Source organism: Thermobia domestica, chromosome 17 (assembly GCF_964235325.1).
Source record: "Thermobia domestica chromosome 17, izTheDome1.hap1.1, whole genome shotgun sequence".
Taxonomy (NCBI): Eukaryota; Metazoa; Arthropoda; class Insecta; order Zygentoma; family Lepismatidae; genus Thermobia; species Thermobia domestica.
In genome coordinates, this window is record NC_137470.1 from 168,385,032 (window position 1) to 168,403,052 (window position 18,021).

General features: G+C 35.4%; 1 protein-coding gene across 1 annotated transcript; it reads left to right on the forward strand.

Annotated features, from left to right (window-relative positions):
- The first annotated feature begins 10,464 nt into the window (after positions 1–10,464).
- Positions 10,465–11,745, forward strand: LOC145674232 (uncharacterized). Its single transcript, XM_081744068.1, has one exon. It carries the CDS (start codon positions 10,465–10,467, stop codon positions 11,743–11,745), a length of 1,281 nt encoding a protein of 426 aa, XP_081600194.1.
- Positions 11,746–18,021: the final 6,276 nt, after the last annotated feature.

Below are 18,021 nucleotides of genomic sequence, written 5' to 3' on the forward strand. Positions count from 1 at the left end.
CCCTAAGTTGAACGACTTGTGAGATACTCAATTTTTCGTAAAAACTTGGACCTCCTCTCCCCCTTTAGTACATGTATTATAATAAAAGTGATATATCATCCCAGTTGAGATTAGGGTCTAACTATCTACCAAAATTCATTTCATTTGGCTTTGCCATTTGTCCGTGATCATCACTCACACTTAGTTACATTTGCTTTTATGTAATAATTCATGTATTACAGGTGATTCAAAAATGTATTTTTTTCAGTAGTTAGCTCCTCTAAAAACTCACAGGCTGTATCTCGAAAGCCAAGTAGAAGTCCTATTGTTGTTACAACAGTTACAAATATCAATATCCAAAATATCTGAAGTTCTTTTTTCACATAGATATACTCATCTCAGATAAGTAAATAGAAAAAAATGAAAAATGAATAAAATAGATGCCTTGAAAGTGAAACACAGGCACATTCACCAGTGTTCAGAAGATGCTGTCTACTATGGACTGAATAGAGTGAGTCAGTCGGTCTGAGTGTGTCGGTGAGTCAGAATGGGTCACGGTGATTGGTAGGTAGCAGTGGGTCACGTCCTGCTGACCACGACCCACTGACCCGCTCACAAATTTTGACCCACTGACCCATGGGAATGTTCAACTTTCTAAATTAAAACATTCTGATTTGCTCTTTGATGATATTAATGTATATTAAGTAAGCAAAGGTTGTAACATGTAAAATGTCACAAACATTATCACAAAGACATACTGGAAGTGAAAATACAAGTATTGATAAATTAGTTTCTTATTAGAAACAGTTTCTTCAATTTACACACCGTATGAAAAATTATTAAGTTACTTTGAATAAAACCGTCAGTAATAGAACTTAATTATTTGACCAATAATTATGTAGTAATGTTTGCACTAAATTATTTTGAGAACCATCTTACATCATTTACTTCAATTATTTTAACCCAAGCCAAAAACAAATAATAATAATAATAATAATAATAATAATTAAGGAGGAAAATGAGTGATTGAACAACGAGGAAGAGTTGTACCTAAACACATGAAATTACTCGTACTTTTAAAGAAGCTCGAAAGCAGTTGACTGTACCAGTAAATATATCAGCACAATCTTCCTGTCTTTACCCAACAATGAAACATTAAAATTACCCTTACCAATTTCAACCTAGAGATAACAAATGTTCAGAAAAGGAAGTTCGTATCTCATTTAAGGGCTTGATTGTGCCGACGTTTTAAAGTTATTTGCCTTTCTCATTGTTAAAGCATGCCTTACACCATGAATGGCGCCGGTATTCCGTTTTATAGGCACTCCGCTCGAACTTTTTACATGCCAACAGAGTTTTTTTTTTAAATACCGTAAACCAGAGCCGTAAATAGAGATTTCGGCGCCCGGGGTGAAGTAGAATTCGGCACCCAGTACAGACACCTTACCAAGCTTTCTTTCTTTCTTTTCTTTTCTTTTTTTTTACATAAGAAAAGCAGCTTTTGTTATTATGCTACACTGAATTTTTATTAAGCGGCTTAAAAGGGCATTAGAACAACCAAAAGCGATCATTATGTATTCTTTTACAAATAAGAGCTGCTTTCAAGAGGTTTATTTTGGAATGTTTGTTAAACTTGACAAAACTCCCTTTGGTTCTATACAAATCCATTTGGAGAACAGTTATGGAAACTTACAGTACAACTATTTGCAATATTTCATACTATCGGTAAGAAATGATATTTCAGTACAGTAGAAACTATGTACTTTTAAAATGTTCGAAATGAACTATAGAATTTCCAGTAATAATTGTAAGCTTTTGTAATTTTATTCTGTAAGCAAATGGGATTTTAATTTCAATTCTTTTACGACAAAAAAAATATTTTGTGAAATGTAATGGACATTTAGAAGGAGCCTTCTTTTGCGAATTTCTCAATATTGATCTATGGAGCTAAAGAATATGTTTAATGTTGTATTTCAAATCCAAAATATAGTTCGCTACAACATTTTGAAATAATAGTAATTACTTAATCTCTTAATCAATAGAAGTTCTGAATTTAAGGTTGCTTATTATTAATTAACATATTAAAAATACACTAATACACATACACACATATATATGTGTATACGTTTGGTATGTGTGCTGATAGAAAAACCACAAAACTAGATACGTATGCACAAAAGAAAATATCCTGGCGATACAAGTGGTTGATGGAGAAATGATTCACACAAATTCCTTCAGATTGGAAGCATTTCATATAGCCTATCAAAGGAATAATAAAAAAAAATACACTGGTAGTGATCAGTCTATGGAAAAGAGAAAATTCGCTGACTACTTTTTTACAACTGCTTGAAGTTCGAAAGTGTTATTGTTCCTCTTGTTTACTTATATTTTTAATATTCCCGCGCAAACAGCAACTTGCATATTCTCTCGTGTCTCTTCACTCCTTTCATTTTTGTATCTTCATTCTCAAGAAATATTAATCCGATTGGGTAGAAAAACATGATTAAATAAGCAAACTCATCACCACAAACGTATTTTAGACTCAGACTTTGATTGTTTCTGATTTTGAAAACGCTCTTGAGTACATCATTACTTAGCACCTTATATATATATATATCACATCGTCATTAAAAATCATATACAGCAATAACTTTCTTTAAGTACTAACATGTAACAATTCCCAAGTGTAACACTCCGATTTTGATCAAATTTCGCAGGTAGATATTACACATGAAATAAATGAATACGTATTTTCTTTTTACGGAAAGAAGCCCCAACCCAGAATTTTGAAAGTTGGCGCTCGAAAAGCAAGAAGAAGTGGACCGACGTAAATGAAATTATGCATAGATACCGTAGAATTAAAACGAAGAAATACGTATTTCGTATATTTTTTAAAAAAGAAAAAAAAACATAAAATAGGTGGGTGGGGCACAGACCTTTCCAAACCTTTGATTACAAAATATCAAAAGTGCGAATAAGTATATATTAGAAGTGCCTAAATGATAATGAGAATTACTACAACACTTTGTGTAAGGACAATAGGCAAAAAAAAAAAAGCAAACACGTGTTTTTAGTTTCTGCGGAAAAATAGTGTTGGGCCAAGGCACCTCCGAAGAAAGTAAATATTACAGCAGAAGCGCAAGAAGAAGTGGACCGAAGCGAATGAAATTGTGTGTAGATATTGTATATGTAAAATAAAGCAATTCGTGTTTCCCAAGTGTCCCGTACTGATTTGTTCCAAATTTGCATATCGAACAGTAAACAGCAAATAAATCGGCACGTGCTCTTATTTATGGGGAAAACACTGTAAGGGTTAAAGGCGCACCCCGAAATACTATAAAATACGCTATATGTAGAAAAAAAACCTAGTGTGAAAATAGTGAAATTTTAGCAAGAGATCGATGACCTAAAAGTAGGAATCAATACAGTAAATTTCGAGTGTTTCGTGTTTCTGCCCTCAAAAGTTCAAATTCAAAGACTGAAGTTAGCGCCCCCTAGCTACTTGCGAAACACGCATTGCCTTATTTTACATATACAAGATCTATGTATAATTTCATCCCCTTCGGTCCACTCCTTCCTGCGCTTCTGCTTTATTATGTACTTTTTTAGGAGAGGACATTGGCATCCACGGGTTAGCTTATTTTTGTGTATCGTTTCTTAACATCCTTTCGTTGCGTTCTCTATGTAATTTAGGCACTTCGAAAGTATACTTATTAGCACTTTTCATATTCCGTAATCAAATATTTGGAAGGGTCTTTGCCCCACCCATTTATTTCTTTGTTTCAGGAAAATACGAAACAAGTATTCCCTCATTTTACATCTACTAGGTACAATATCATTCACTTCGGTCCACTTCATACTGCGTTCGGGCGTCAACTTCCGAAATATTGGATATGGGCTTTGGTCCTCAATAATTGTTTCTCCTCCACAGAAAATTATAAAAGAAAGAAAAAAAACACGTATTCGTGTATTTTATGTGTGGTATCTAACTGCCAAATTTTATCAAAGTCGGAGTGTTACAGTTGTATCAAATTGTATAAAAACCGACAACAACATTGATTTAATAGGGCGTCAATACTTTTTTAATCATTTCTAGCACTTTTTCTTTCTTTTTGCTCGTTCGGCGCTTTCTAGCCATCAGCGCCTGGGACGACCGCCCCGCGCGTCCCCTTCTTGCTATGGCTCTGCTGGAAACAGATCCAAGGTTTAAGGGAACTAGTATAAAACGATTGACAATTTTCTTGTAAATGGATATAAAACATTTTTAAACTTCTGCCAGTAACTTGCGGCTTTTATTATGTGAAAGTGGCCCAAAGACGCCCAACACTGCTTGTAAATGTATTTGACATCCCACACGATTAATATGTATGATAATAGTTGAAACAACGTATTATAATAATTATTTGTAGATAGTCACATTTATTCTATGTACAAGCTAAAAAACATTGTAACTTTTTCTTATCGTCTTGTATATTACTATATAAAATATTATGTCAGTTTTTTTCAGTTATTTTTTAATCATTGTTTGATTCCTTCATTCATATTGTTTCTTCTAGCTTCTGAAACCGCGATAAATCTGCAAACAGAACAAAGTGCATGCACGAGCCAATGGTGAGCACAGCTGCCAACTGCGAAATGAGAACTTCCGGTGGTCCAACGCGCCTTGATGTATATAGAACTATACGCTCGACAAGCTATACGCTCACGACTGTCGCGCACCTGCCGATGAAACCCTGAACTACAGTTATACAAGAAAAAGTTATCTCAGCACCGTTGGGACCACCAACGTCAATTTTCAAAGTTGATTTCTACGCACTAGTGGTGGTGAGAGGAGACCGTCTAACACGGTTTCCCACTGGACGACCATATAGTGTCGCCTGATCGACCAGGTCGCCTGATGGAATGCAAATCGCCAATGTATGGTCGTTCCATCGGTATCGGGATAAATATATATATATATATATATATATATATATATATATATATATATATATATATATATATATATATATATATATATATATATATATATATTAAATATATATATATAATGTGTCATCTTGGGGAAGGAGAATATCGACTTTTGATTTTTTTTTTTTTTAATTTTTGGTGTGTGCTGTAAGCGGATTGGCTGTAGTAGCCTATAATAAACAATTAGGATTCAGATTTTTTTTCACTGTCGATTATATTAAATCTATCACTATCTCTGGATTCATAGTGACTGACGAAGCCAAGTACATAGTTAGCGGAGCTGTTACACTTTATAATAAAAGTGTTATTTTGCTCAGCGTTTCAAATATTCACTTCGTATTGCCTTTCGTTTCTCACATTTATCAAACAGTCCTTTAATAATATCTACACAAAAGTCTGCGAAGTTGAAGGCAAACGAGGTTTCAACCGCATTAATTATATCCCCATCATTAACATAACGTCTAACCCGCAAATGTTTCTTCATACATGGAAAGAAAAATAAGTGGAAGGAGTCAGATCGAGTGAATGTGGTGGTAGAGGCGAAGGTTCGTTGATACATTGGCGCACAGAAGTGACTGTTTCTACTGCTAGATACACCGGTGCAATGTCCGCTAGCAGTAACGTACCTTTCGAGAGCAAACGCCGTCTCTTTGCTTTCATAGTATCCCGTAACTTTTGTAACAATTCCTCTGATTGTAATCCCTTTGAAGTCAATGATCACAATGCTAAACCCAGCCGTAAATCTGATTTCAAAGTATAGTTTCTTTCCTCAACTGAAGTGCAGTTCGTATATAAAGGATACCGCCTTATACGTATGGTGACTCTGCCATAGATAACTCACTGCCTGAGGGAACTTGTGGAAAACACCCCCTATAACTAAATGGCCAACCAGAACCTCATTTCAAGCAATTGACAGCCTGTTGTCAATTCCATGTGAAGTGTTAGTTGCCACGGTTCCAAACGCTGTCCTTTCAGTAACTGATTAGAAGATGGTTGCCTATATATATAGGGTGACTGGTAATTCGTTGCATTCCTTGCAAGGGGATATTCTACAAGTACTTTTGAACATTTTCACCTATATCAACCGGGGGTCGCAAATCAATAGTTTCAGAGTAATTTGCACATGTGTTATTTCTTTGAAATTTACCGGCTAACGAGAGGTGCGCGAGAAAGTTTAACCCTGACCCACTTCTGCATAATGTAGAGCGCTGAAATTTTGCAGGTATAATCCTACATACCAATGTAGATCATGTAGTAATGTACAGCTCGTAACTCTACATCTTTGTTGTGTTATAGGTCCGAACGTGAAGTAAAGTGTAGTGATCCAAAATCCATTACTGCACCTCAGAAAGTTGCGTGGCAACATCGCAGAAGTACTTTCCCCTAGGAAATACCTGCATGGTTGGCAAACGGTGGAATGAAGATGGTGTGCGCTGAAGAGAAAACGCGAACTATGATGAATTTTATACCCAGGATCGTGCATCTGTCTGGCCAACATTCGAGCAGTGAACGAGTGCGTTGTTTTCCAGGAGGTAAACACCTTTTGCCAGCATGCCACGCTCTGGGATTTCACAGAATCCGACAACGCACCCAGCAATGAGGCATAATATGTCATGGTAATTGTGGTGTCCTTTACCTGGAAAGCAACTAGTATTATCCCATGCTGATCACAAATAAACATCACGTGATCATCACTTTGGTCGCTCAGAGTTGAACACGGATTTCCTTTGGTGATGGCACGTCGGTGTATTCGATTGATATCACTTTCTTTCTTCCTTTCTTTAGGTATTTATACAAAGGAATGACTCAAGGAAGGATTCGGACCTCCAACTCCGGGGTCACATTGGTCTTTAGGTAAGTTTAGGATTTGGGAAGGAATAGCCTTGTTCTTCTAGAAGGTACCATCCCGAGGTGAACAAAACCAGGGAAAACCGAGTAAAACCAATGACAGTGTGCCAACCACTAATAGAAGACCTTGTTCAACTCCGAATGACCAGTGGTGATCACATTTATTTGGGATCAGTATGGGATATCACTACTTGCTTTCCAGGCAAAGGGTACAACGGTTACCAGGATATATTATGCCCCACTGTTGTGTGCGTTGCCGAATTCTGTGAAATCCTAAAACGTTACATGCTGACGAAATGTGTTCACCTCCTGAAAAACAACGCACCCATTCACTGCCGGAATGTTGACCAGACAGATGCGCGATCTTCGGTATAAAATTCATCATAGCGTTTTCTCTTGAGCGCACACCATCTTCATTCCACCTCTTGCAGGCATTTTCTAGGGGAAATTACTTCTGCGATGTTGCCTCGCAAATTTCTGAGGTGCAGTAATGGATTTTGCATCACTACACTTTACTTCACGTTCGGATCTATAACACAGCAACGATGCAGAGTTACGAGCTGTACATTACTACATGATCCACATAGGTATGCAGGATTATACGTGCAAAATTTCAGCGCTCTATATTATTCAGAAATGGATCAGGGTTAAACTTTCTCGCACACCTCTCGTTAGCCGGTAAATTTCAAAGAAATAACACATGTGCTAATTACTATGTAACTATTGATTTGCGACCCCCGGTTGATATAGGTGAAAATGTTCAAAAGTACTTGTAGAATATCCCCTTGCAAGGAATGCAACGAATTACCAGTAACCACTATATATATATATATATATATATATATATATTACACTCAATTGTAGCAAAATGTGGAAATTCTGGGAGGCCATAAATTGGGAATGGGAAGAAAGAACAGACACAGCGGGTCTTAAGACATTACAACCTCGGAAATGCAGTCAAAAGAGGGATGGAAGGAAGCCGGAATACTGTTGTAAAATTCAGCAAGGAAACTTTGAAGACGTTTACCGAACATCACTCCTATTGAATGAACACACTGCATCTTCAGTTAAGGAAGAGTGAAAACAGAGACGTTTGATTGTTCAACAGGAGTTTCTTGGACTTACGACTTTTCACACAAAAGCTTAGTTTTTTCAATAAAGAATTGTTTATAAATACTATAAATGGTCTATTTCTTATTTTTAAACATTTAAACTTGTATTTAATAAAGGATACCAAACACATTTTTTTTTAATGTAAGCTGTTAGCATTTTTTTAAAATCTTGAACTATGATTTACCTTTATTTGTAGCTTGTGTTTCAAACTTTCATTAACTTTGAAGGTAATGAGCAACAGCAAGATGTTGATGGATTTATATAATATTTAAATATTAGTTTCTGTGGTACTAATGCTTAAAAATTTGAGCTATTACATTTGGGAAGAGGCTAATTTACAAGTATTAAAAATTACCGTAAAAATGTGAATTATTCCAAATTTCGACATATTTTAGAACAGTGGTTCTCAAACTTACCAATAACGGGTACCCCTGTTCATTCGGAAAGTGATCTGCGGACCCTCTTGCAATGCTATCTGAAATGTCATATGGTATTAAAATATATACTAATTAGAGTTACCACTGACAAGAAAAAGATCAACAAAAATGATACAATAAGTAATTTATTCTAAAGATACATGATCGTTTTCTAGTGAACGAAATTTCAATTGAAAATGTAGTAACTTTCAAGACTGGAAATCAATGTCTTTTTTTTTAAAAAAAAAGAAGAAAAAGAAGAAGCAAATCCACTTATATGTCATTTTGATATGTTTTATCTTTTCACAAATTGATTGAATCAAAGCAACATCCTTATTTTCCTGTTGCGATCTATCTTCCAAGACAATTTTACATTAACAGCACGCAATTCGATTCAGGAGTTACTCGCAGTGGCGGATCTAAGAACATTTTTGGGAGGAGTTTCTCATCGTCTTTTTAGAAATCCCAGAATTGGGGGAGGCTTGATGTTTATAAGCAAAGGAATTATCAACATTTACTCACTTTTTTTAAAAAAAAATCTGGAATTGGTGGTAATAGTAAAAGTTTTCCGCCACTTGAAGATGAAATCCATTAAATTTCGAGGCGTCATGCAGTTAAAAGGACTCATCACCGCGAAATTAAAATACCGCTAATTTTACAGTAATTATGTGATATCTTCAAATAGACAAAATATAATCGAAAAGTGAAACAAGACCTCCCTAGACAATATTATTCTGCGTGAGATGTCGTTATCATGACTCATTTATCTGCTTTCGATTTCCAGACATTTAGAAAATCGGCATTTATTTTTCCGTTTCTAAACAACTGCAAACGGAAAGGTACTAGGTGACTCGTGATAACTGTCACCTCACTAGGTGACTCATGCAAAATAACGTCGTCTAGGGAGGTCTTGATCCACTTTTCGATTATCTTTTATCTATTTGAAGATATCACATAATTACTGTAAAATTAGCGGTATTTTAATTTCGCAGTGATAGGGACTCTTAATGTACAACTGCTTTCTGAAAAAATGCCCTAACAAAGAAATTTCTCTTACTTGAAATAGTCCTATATAACGGTTGACCGGTTTCATGGCAGAAATTTAGGAAAGTAAAAAAATATTTCAATTTACAAACGTAGGTATAATTTCTAATTGCTTTTTTTAGTAACTGAAAAAATACTTCTTGTATAACAGCTAAGAGTTCCATTTTATTACAAGGCGTTTCAATTTTTAGATGTCGCGGGCCCCCTAGTCAGGTTCCACGGATCCCACTTTGAGAACTATTGTTTTAGATCACATGAGCGACCGGAAGATATAAACCGATTTTCTTTCTTTTTTTCACTCCTTTTTAATCTCTCCAAGTCGCAACTTTTGCACGATATTACGACTTGAAAAAATTGACTTTTTTTTCGGTCTACCCTATTGCACATTTCATAAAAATTTTTCATTTTAAAAATAAATATTGAATTACTCTTTAGAGTACAGAATAGAGTTGCTACTGCACTGAACTACGATAGCATTAGTTTCGCCTGGTGGCATGATAATTTCTGTTTAGAACATTGGCAATTCTGCTTCCGGTTCTGTGAGTTGCAAGTATTAAGAGTGTGTTTGTCAGTCGTTCGAAGTCTTTTTGCGACTAATGAGTGCTGGTTAACAACTACTAGACACATCATTTTACTTAGTGAGGTGTTTGAAGTACAGCAAGACATTGATGGATTTATATAATATTTAATCGTGCGAAGTCTTTCTACGACTAATGAGTGCTGGTTAACAACTACTGGACACATCATTTTACTTAGTGAGGTGTTTGAAGTACAGCAAGACATTGATGGATTTATATAATATTTAATCGTGCGAAGTCTTTCTACGACTAATGAGTGCTGGTTAACAACTACTGGACACATCATTTTACTTAGTGAGGTGTTTGAAGTACAGCAAGACATTGATGGATTTATATAATATTTAAGTATTAGTTTCTGTGGTACTAATACTTAAGGATTTGAGCTATTACATTTGGGAAGAGGATAGTTTACAAATATTAAAAATTAGTGAATACTTGGTGTGGTGTATTCACTTTCTCAGTGCAGCACCAACTGTTCTATCATTGTTCATTCGGTGTAGCGAAATTCAAAAACAATGAAAAGAAGAGCCCCCGACAGTAGAGCTATTCAAAACACGAATGTGGGTACTACAGAAGAAGCAGTGGCGTCCGCATCTACAACACAAATGGAACCTACTAAGCCATCTATGCATATAAATGCCCTTCCTGAGGAAATTCTTGGTATGATATTTTCTAAGTTGCCTGACGAAGACCTGTATTTGACAGTGCCACAAGTTTGCAGTTATTGGAAATCCGCGGTAAACGAGAGCAACAAATTCATGAAAAAGCTCGCAGTGTTTGTTGACGACTTGCATTCTCGTAACGCGAGCGAAACTATTTCGGGTTTATACAATATGGAAGGTCTGTATATTCATGATGTCACAAATGCTAGTGATATTCTCGCTGTGGCGTCCAAGGTCTGCAAGAACCTTAAACGCTTGTTTGTTAGTAACATACATGGGTCACCGATACCACCTCTCGTATTCTTTGGCATTGCGGTCAACAATCCAGAACTAGGGATTTTAGACTTGGATTCGGTTTTCCTCACAGACGAAAATATTCAAGAGATGCATTACTTCCACAATTTACGAGAACTACGCCTCCGAGGAGCATTTACAATTGATACGAATGTGTTTCGCAGATCCATTAAGAAGATAGTGTCTTGTTGTCCGTATTTGAATGCTTTGCGTTTGGCGGATTTTGGGAACTTGCTTGATGAAGATGTTCGTTATATAATAAGACAAAAGAAGAATATTCTGGAAACATTGGAGTTAAATGCATCTCTGTTATCTGACGCCGCATTTCGTAATCTAAAAGACTGCAATCAGTTACGAAGGTTGCAGTTATCCAGGTGTCACGATCTGACGAAGCTAACTCTCACAAATATCGCAGAACTTTGCCTTAATTATCTGAGCCTTTCAAATTTGGCCCGACCTATGTCAAGCGAACTGAACTCGTTTTTCAGGTCCACAAAGTTGACTTCCCTTAAGTACTTAAGACTGAACACCGTCCACCACTTAAGTGATCGTTCTGTAAAAAATATTGCAAGCACCTGCCCGGAGTTAGAGGCTTTTCACTTAGAAGCTTGTGACTGTGTAACTGGTACCGGGCTTTGTGAGATTGTTCTGAAGTGTTCAAAGTTGAAAGTGTTACATTTAGCCGATATGACAAATGTCACTTTAGGATTCACCACTGCGATTTTAAACGAGCATGATGCCTTAAATGTAATTGAAGTTAACCGCTGTCCCAAAATTTCCAGATATCAAATCAGATTATTATCCGTTTTCTGTCCTAATATAAAATTTCGCTACACGTAAGGATTAGTAGACATTCTTCAAATAAATACTTCTATCAGTTGAACAGTAAAGAAGAAGTGAATGAAAGAAATGTATTTTCAAATTCATGTTCAATACATTTTTTTTAAATAGTGATTTTTTTAAATACTGATTTTTTTATATGGTCAGTAACAACTTGATTCGAACGTGTGATCAAATTACAATCATTAGTAATAATATCAAATGTTAGTACACATATGCATTAAATCAAAATAAGTTCTGTGCTTCTGTTTTCAAGTAGATTGCGCGAACGTAAACTTGAAAGTGCTACAAAGTTGTTAATTTAATACGTTTCAGCAGTGCCAGTAATCTTACTGTGTAAAGAACAAATTAAATAACAATGTAAGTGTAGTGAGTCCAGCGGATTCTCAAAATTATCAACCGTAATTTAACTTTCTTTTTTTATATATACAATAATGCATTATGCAGAGAAATGGGTTAAACATAAATGTTCAACCAGCTTAAATATTGCTTTGGATGGTTAATTATTAAATATAAATCAGTGAGATCATTAAAAGTGCGACGATGTTTAGTCTTGTGTATTGCAAAAAAAAAAAAAAAAAAATCTTTATTTACTCTGTGTAAACTTATGTTCATTCAGACTAACCGACTACCAAGAAGATGTTAAGTGTAGTGAATATCACCGGACGAGTCATGTCTTTGATTTTTAGAAAATGCACATATTGAATTCATAACTGTGACTTTAGTGATGCAATTCAGTTTAAATAACAATAATGGCATTTCAATTCAAAGGTGACAAAAATGTAGATAATCCTGGTGAGTTAGTTCTCCGTTTTATATGTTTATGTGTGCAGTGAAAGTCGGTGCTGATTTTGGAGAACAATAATAATTTGTTTTCGCTGTTGTTCTTCATATAAATTCAGGAATATTTTAAGCACATATTAAGATTGCTCCTTTTTGCACTTTAAAAAAAAATAAAAGAAAAAGGAAACGTAGAAACAATACTACTTACGTATAAAACTGCTTACACATATACGTTTAACGCTTATTATGTGTGACATATTAACAGTGTACATGTTAAAGGAACATAAACATTTATTTTTCTGCTTATTTTAACAATTTTCAAGAATCATTGTTGTCTCAAAGACTATACGAAGTTCTTAGTGTGATGTTATAAAAGTCAGTGAACAGTATTAAAAAAAACACTCGTGAACTGCTGAGATAAAATGGATTTGATTAGAAAAGAAGAAAAAAAAAGCTTCCACTAAATGGTTTGCCTCTTCCAAAATAGGTGAGTTACTCATTAGTTTGTAAGAAAAATACTCGAATACGATAGGTGAAGCTGTGGTACAGAAAAGAAAACAGTTAGTACACGTATCTCTGACTTCATAGGGATTAATTTAAACTTTATATGTGAGTTCAGTGTTCTATCATATTTAGCTACCAGTCAACACAACCCTTTCATATATATGTTCCATTCTACACAATACTGTGGCCAAGTTCGCTGTTAGCAATTATGTGGGTCTGTACATATCACACCAAAAACAAATTAGTATTTCTTCACACTGAAATTACTTTGTACTTCCAATCCATCGAAAAACAAATACTGAAATCAGAAGATCAATTTTACATATCTCTGGAGAAAAAAATATGAAAAAGTTTTTTTTTGTTTGTTTTACAATTGAGGGGATCTACGTAAAACGGGCACATAAGAGCAAACTATGTTTCAAGTAAACACAAAAATAAAGTATTAATACTGTATACTGAGCAATATGCTTATGTGCCCTTTTTACGCAGTACATTTTTATACTATACAACAATAATTTAATACCATATTAAAGTTTCAGAAACAATATTTCTTAAAATGTATTGAAACTGAAACTTATGGAGATTGTGAAATCAAATGTTCGATAAAGTCAATATTGTTCTGATGCAAAAAGCAATACAAACCTTTAACATCATTGACTTTTAATTGATTCATTTCGGAGTAAGGACACCTTGTAGTTCTTTCGTTGCTAAAATCTCCAATCTCCTGAATAGGTCGTCAGTAAGTAAACACATCATACTGTCTAAGATAAGTTTTAGAACACGGCAACACATCATTGTGTAATGATTTGATATCGTATTTCATTAAAGTAAAGGAAACCTTCATTTTAAAGACAGTTTTTTTTTCTTTTTTTTTTCAAAAGAAACTGTTCAGAAAAGGCTCCTAGTCATGTAAAATCTCTACGCTCATAACAAAGTCAAAAGGTGATGAGATTTCCCTTCACAACATCAATGTTGTTAGATAAGGCTTTGAATTACCAATTACCTCACAAAAGTTTCGGTCTGATACCATATATATTTTATTGGAAGTGGGGTAACGCTATCCCCCCACGTTCCCCCTCACTTTTACTCTTGCTCGAGATAACTCGGCATAAAAATCTACAAGTTTCTTAGCTTCTTTCTTCTACGCACTGGAAAAAGACTTATGAAGAGGTATTTTTATTATGTACTCTTCTATATTCAAACAATTCAAACAAGCAATAAAAAATGTGTGTATTTTTTGCCAGAAAATGTCCTGAAAACTAAGTCCTTAAGGCAGCGTTTCCCAACCTTTTTCAACTTGCGGCACACTACGGGTGTTACTTGGATTCTCTCGGCACACTTGTAGATATTATTATTTGTAAATATAAAACACAGTGGTACTTTTTCTGTGATTATTGATCTCCTTCTCACACAGAAGAAAGCTCTATCACTTGTTTTTCCTCGTGGTAAATCATTATGCTTATTTTTCATTCTAATTCTAAAATAGAAAACAATTGCAATGAAATATTGGACTCAGGTTTTTAAAAATACACCTTCTTTTCAAAAACTGTATCCAACCTTTTACTAAGAAGGAAGATCACTAAATAACGAACGAACAAACAAATCTCTTTTACTTTTAAAACATAAAAGTAGGTAATTTGTCGCGGGGATTGAATTATATTTTAAATTTTCAAGTTACGAAATAGTCTGCAACAATCTGCCATCTAGCATATCAGTCATTTCCCTGTTCACAAGTATAGTTTTATTGAAAAAGTGTTCAAATGTATGTTGAGGGGGGGGGGTCCGGCCCCGGTGTACCCTACACCTGTGGTGCGCTCCTGTTTTAGGCTACACGAAATAGTACGAATCGCACTTCTTTTCTACATGTTTTCACTAAACCAGACGTTTTTCCATCCTCCCACGCAAGAAGATGCTCTGCTGCATACAAGGGCGCCGATCCTGGGGGGCCTAGGGGGCCCGGGTCCCGCGAAGCTCATGTGGGCCCCTATTGTATTTATGAGTATAGGATACAATATTTGTCATAAGTTGAGCGCAATTTGTCTTAAAATCTTCATATATATATATCTTCTGCATCTGAATGCCCCCCCCCCCAAATTTACAGAGTAATCGGCGCCCTTGGCTGCATAGATATTTAAATTCATTGAAAATGCAAACCAAAACTGGATTTACTGTATGGTATAAGCATATATTTGAAATACAACTTATAGAATATGCTAAACATGCTATTGAGCACTAATATATGTTCTAACCTTTGAAATATTCATTTATAAGCACTATAGAACTTCAAATTCGAGTTGCATTATTGTTGTTAGAAACCACTACAAAGTTTAACAGAGACGCGTATAAGCAAACAAAATATGCATGTGCATGGAAATGCAATGTATAATCATAATTATATTGAATGGGAGACCCGGGTGAGAGATTTCCAATTAAATTAGATTATAACAAAAAGAGCTTTAGTCAAACAAATTTAGTTTTGAGAAAACGTTTTTTTTAAAAAAAAACTGCAATTTTTTAAACTAAAAAAAATCAAGATCAACCATTGTTTTTCCATGTAGATAAATATTACATTAATCGAATGCTCACTTAAGTTTGCTATTCCACGTAAGACTAACTTGCAGTGGATCGAGAATTTCCGAACAGCGGGCTCAGTGTTGAAAAAAAATATAATTTAGCCGACCTAAAAGTGCTCGTATGTCTGAGAATATTAAGCAATTACAAACTGTAGCCTCAGGGCCGGATTAAGAGGGGCTTAGGAGGTTATAGCTCCGCGACTTAAGGTGGACAGGCATACACTCTGATCAAAATTTCAACTGGCTATCTAAAAAAAGAATCATGAAGATACAATCATGATAAAATAAAATATGAACAAAAATATGAAGCATATTCCCTTAACTTTCCTTCTGTATATTCACAAAAATTTATTAGGTGAAATCAGCAGGGGACATATATTTTTTCAAGATGTAGCAGAGATCAAATAGTAATACGAATGAAGATGAACCCAGAAACATGACATTTTTTTAACGTTGATAGTGGCGGCTTTTGAGGTAAGTATAGCATTGATAAAAACTAAAGTTTTTATACCTTAAATTAAAGTTAAAATCTTATCTAATATACTAATTCTAGTATAGAATTAGTAGATTAAGGAAGTTTTTTTTTGCCATAGTTAGAAGATATTGTCTTTAACGTTAGGATTAGAAATTAGATTTTTGGCCTTCCGGCATCTGTGGCCATGTGGAGGGGGGTAAGTGTTAGGGTTGTGTAATATTTGAGAAAATATTTAACTCTTTTACAGTTGTACGAGGTGTGTTCAAAAAGTATTGACCCTTTGGTTGGCAAAAATTGATTTGGAAATCCGAAACACTAACCCCTTCAAAGTATTCTCCTTGGTAATGCCCACATTTCTCCCAGCGCTCCCGCCATTGTTGGAAACACCTCTGGAACACAGTTTTGCAATGGTGAGTAACCGTGTCGTCACATTCTACATCATGTCTTTTCTTGATTCAAATCAAGTCCCTTTTAGTGTCTCTTTCAGCTTGGGAAATAACCAAAAGTATCACGGGGCCATATCGGGTGAGTAGGGAACCTGACGACAAACAGAAATGTTGTGTTTGGCGATGAAAACCTGAATCAAATTTCTCGGACTTTTCCTCATACCCAAATTATCGTTCAAAATTGAATGTACGAAACCGATTGAATGGTATCCGCTTGGGTATCGCAAAGCTTTTGGCAAAATTTGATGCAATATTACTGCTCAAATTTTTCTGTCATTTTACAAAAAAAAAAAAAAAAAAAAAACTGAAATCTAACGACCGTTCATTTGTTGACCGACTGCCAGTGACTGACTCTTTCAGCGGGCGGGAAAAATTCACGACTGCGCATGCGTGTCCCCTCTACATCCAGATTGAATAAAGTCTTCCGCGCATCATTGGTTTACGCGGAGAAAAAATAAAGCTCGATACTTTATGAACACACCTCGTATGAAGGACGACCTCTGTGGGCGATCACACTATCCGAATAAAGGAAGTGGCCTGTGACTATGTTAGGTGCCATTCCCACATTTATTTGGCATGTATGAGAAAAACCCAGAGAAATCTCACTTAAGATGGCTGACATGAAAATGCCTTTACACTTTTACGACCAAGTGTCCCCACCGAGAATTGAACCCGGGACCGCTCGCACCAAAGACATGAGCGTTAGCGACTACGCGGGACTACATGTGTGTAAAGAGTAATTTTGTAATAAACAGAAAGTGTAATTTTAATAACTTAATATAAATATTATTTAAAAAGTAGTTAACAAGGAGCTAAGACAACATGATAAGTCATCAATTACCGTTCAGTTCATTTTTCTAGTCGCTGCCTTAACCTAGATTTGTGGGTAATTAATATTCTGGCCACACTGTAATTTTTATGGATGGCAACATTGAAAATTCTTTTGACTCGTATTTCCGGGTGTAGAATAGCATTATCTGTTATTGTGGCAAGTTACATTTCACTTATGAAAAACGGACAAAAGAAACATGGTTAGTTTTTGTATCATTTTTAGTAGTCTGCCCCCATAAGATATTTCTCATATCAGGAAAAAAATTGCAGATCCATGTCATAGAAGTTCTCCTCCAGAGAGAGCTTTCGTTACGAAGCAATTTTGTAGAGAACAGAAAGTGAAAATTGCGGAAAATTTTCTGAGAGCATGGAAATGGCGAATCGTGTGTTTGGTGATTACAGAGGGCGAGTACGATCTTGGTTCATCATAAACATTCCCCTGCCCTTTCTTAAACACTTGCGAACTTTGGTGTTTTTCGTGGCGTTTGGACTAAACACACTACAGATTTGGCGATGAATTTCTGCCAATGTCACAGTTCTTGCAGTCAGGAATCGAATTACAGAACTTATTTCACAGGCGGTGGGCCACTCAATATTCTTGAACCTTTGCATCACACACACACACACACACACACACATCGTCTCCCTTACCCTAAAGGACATA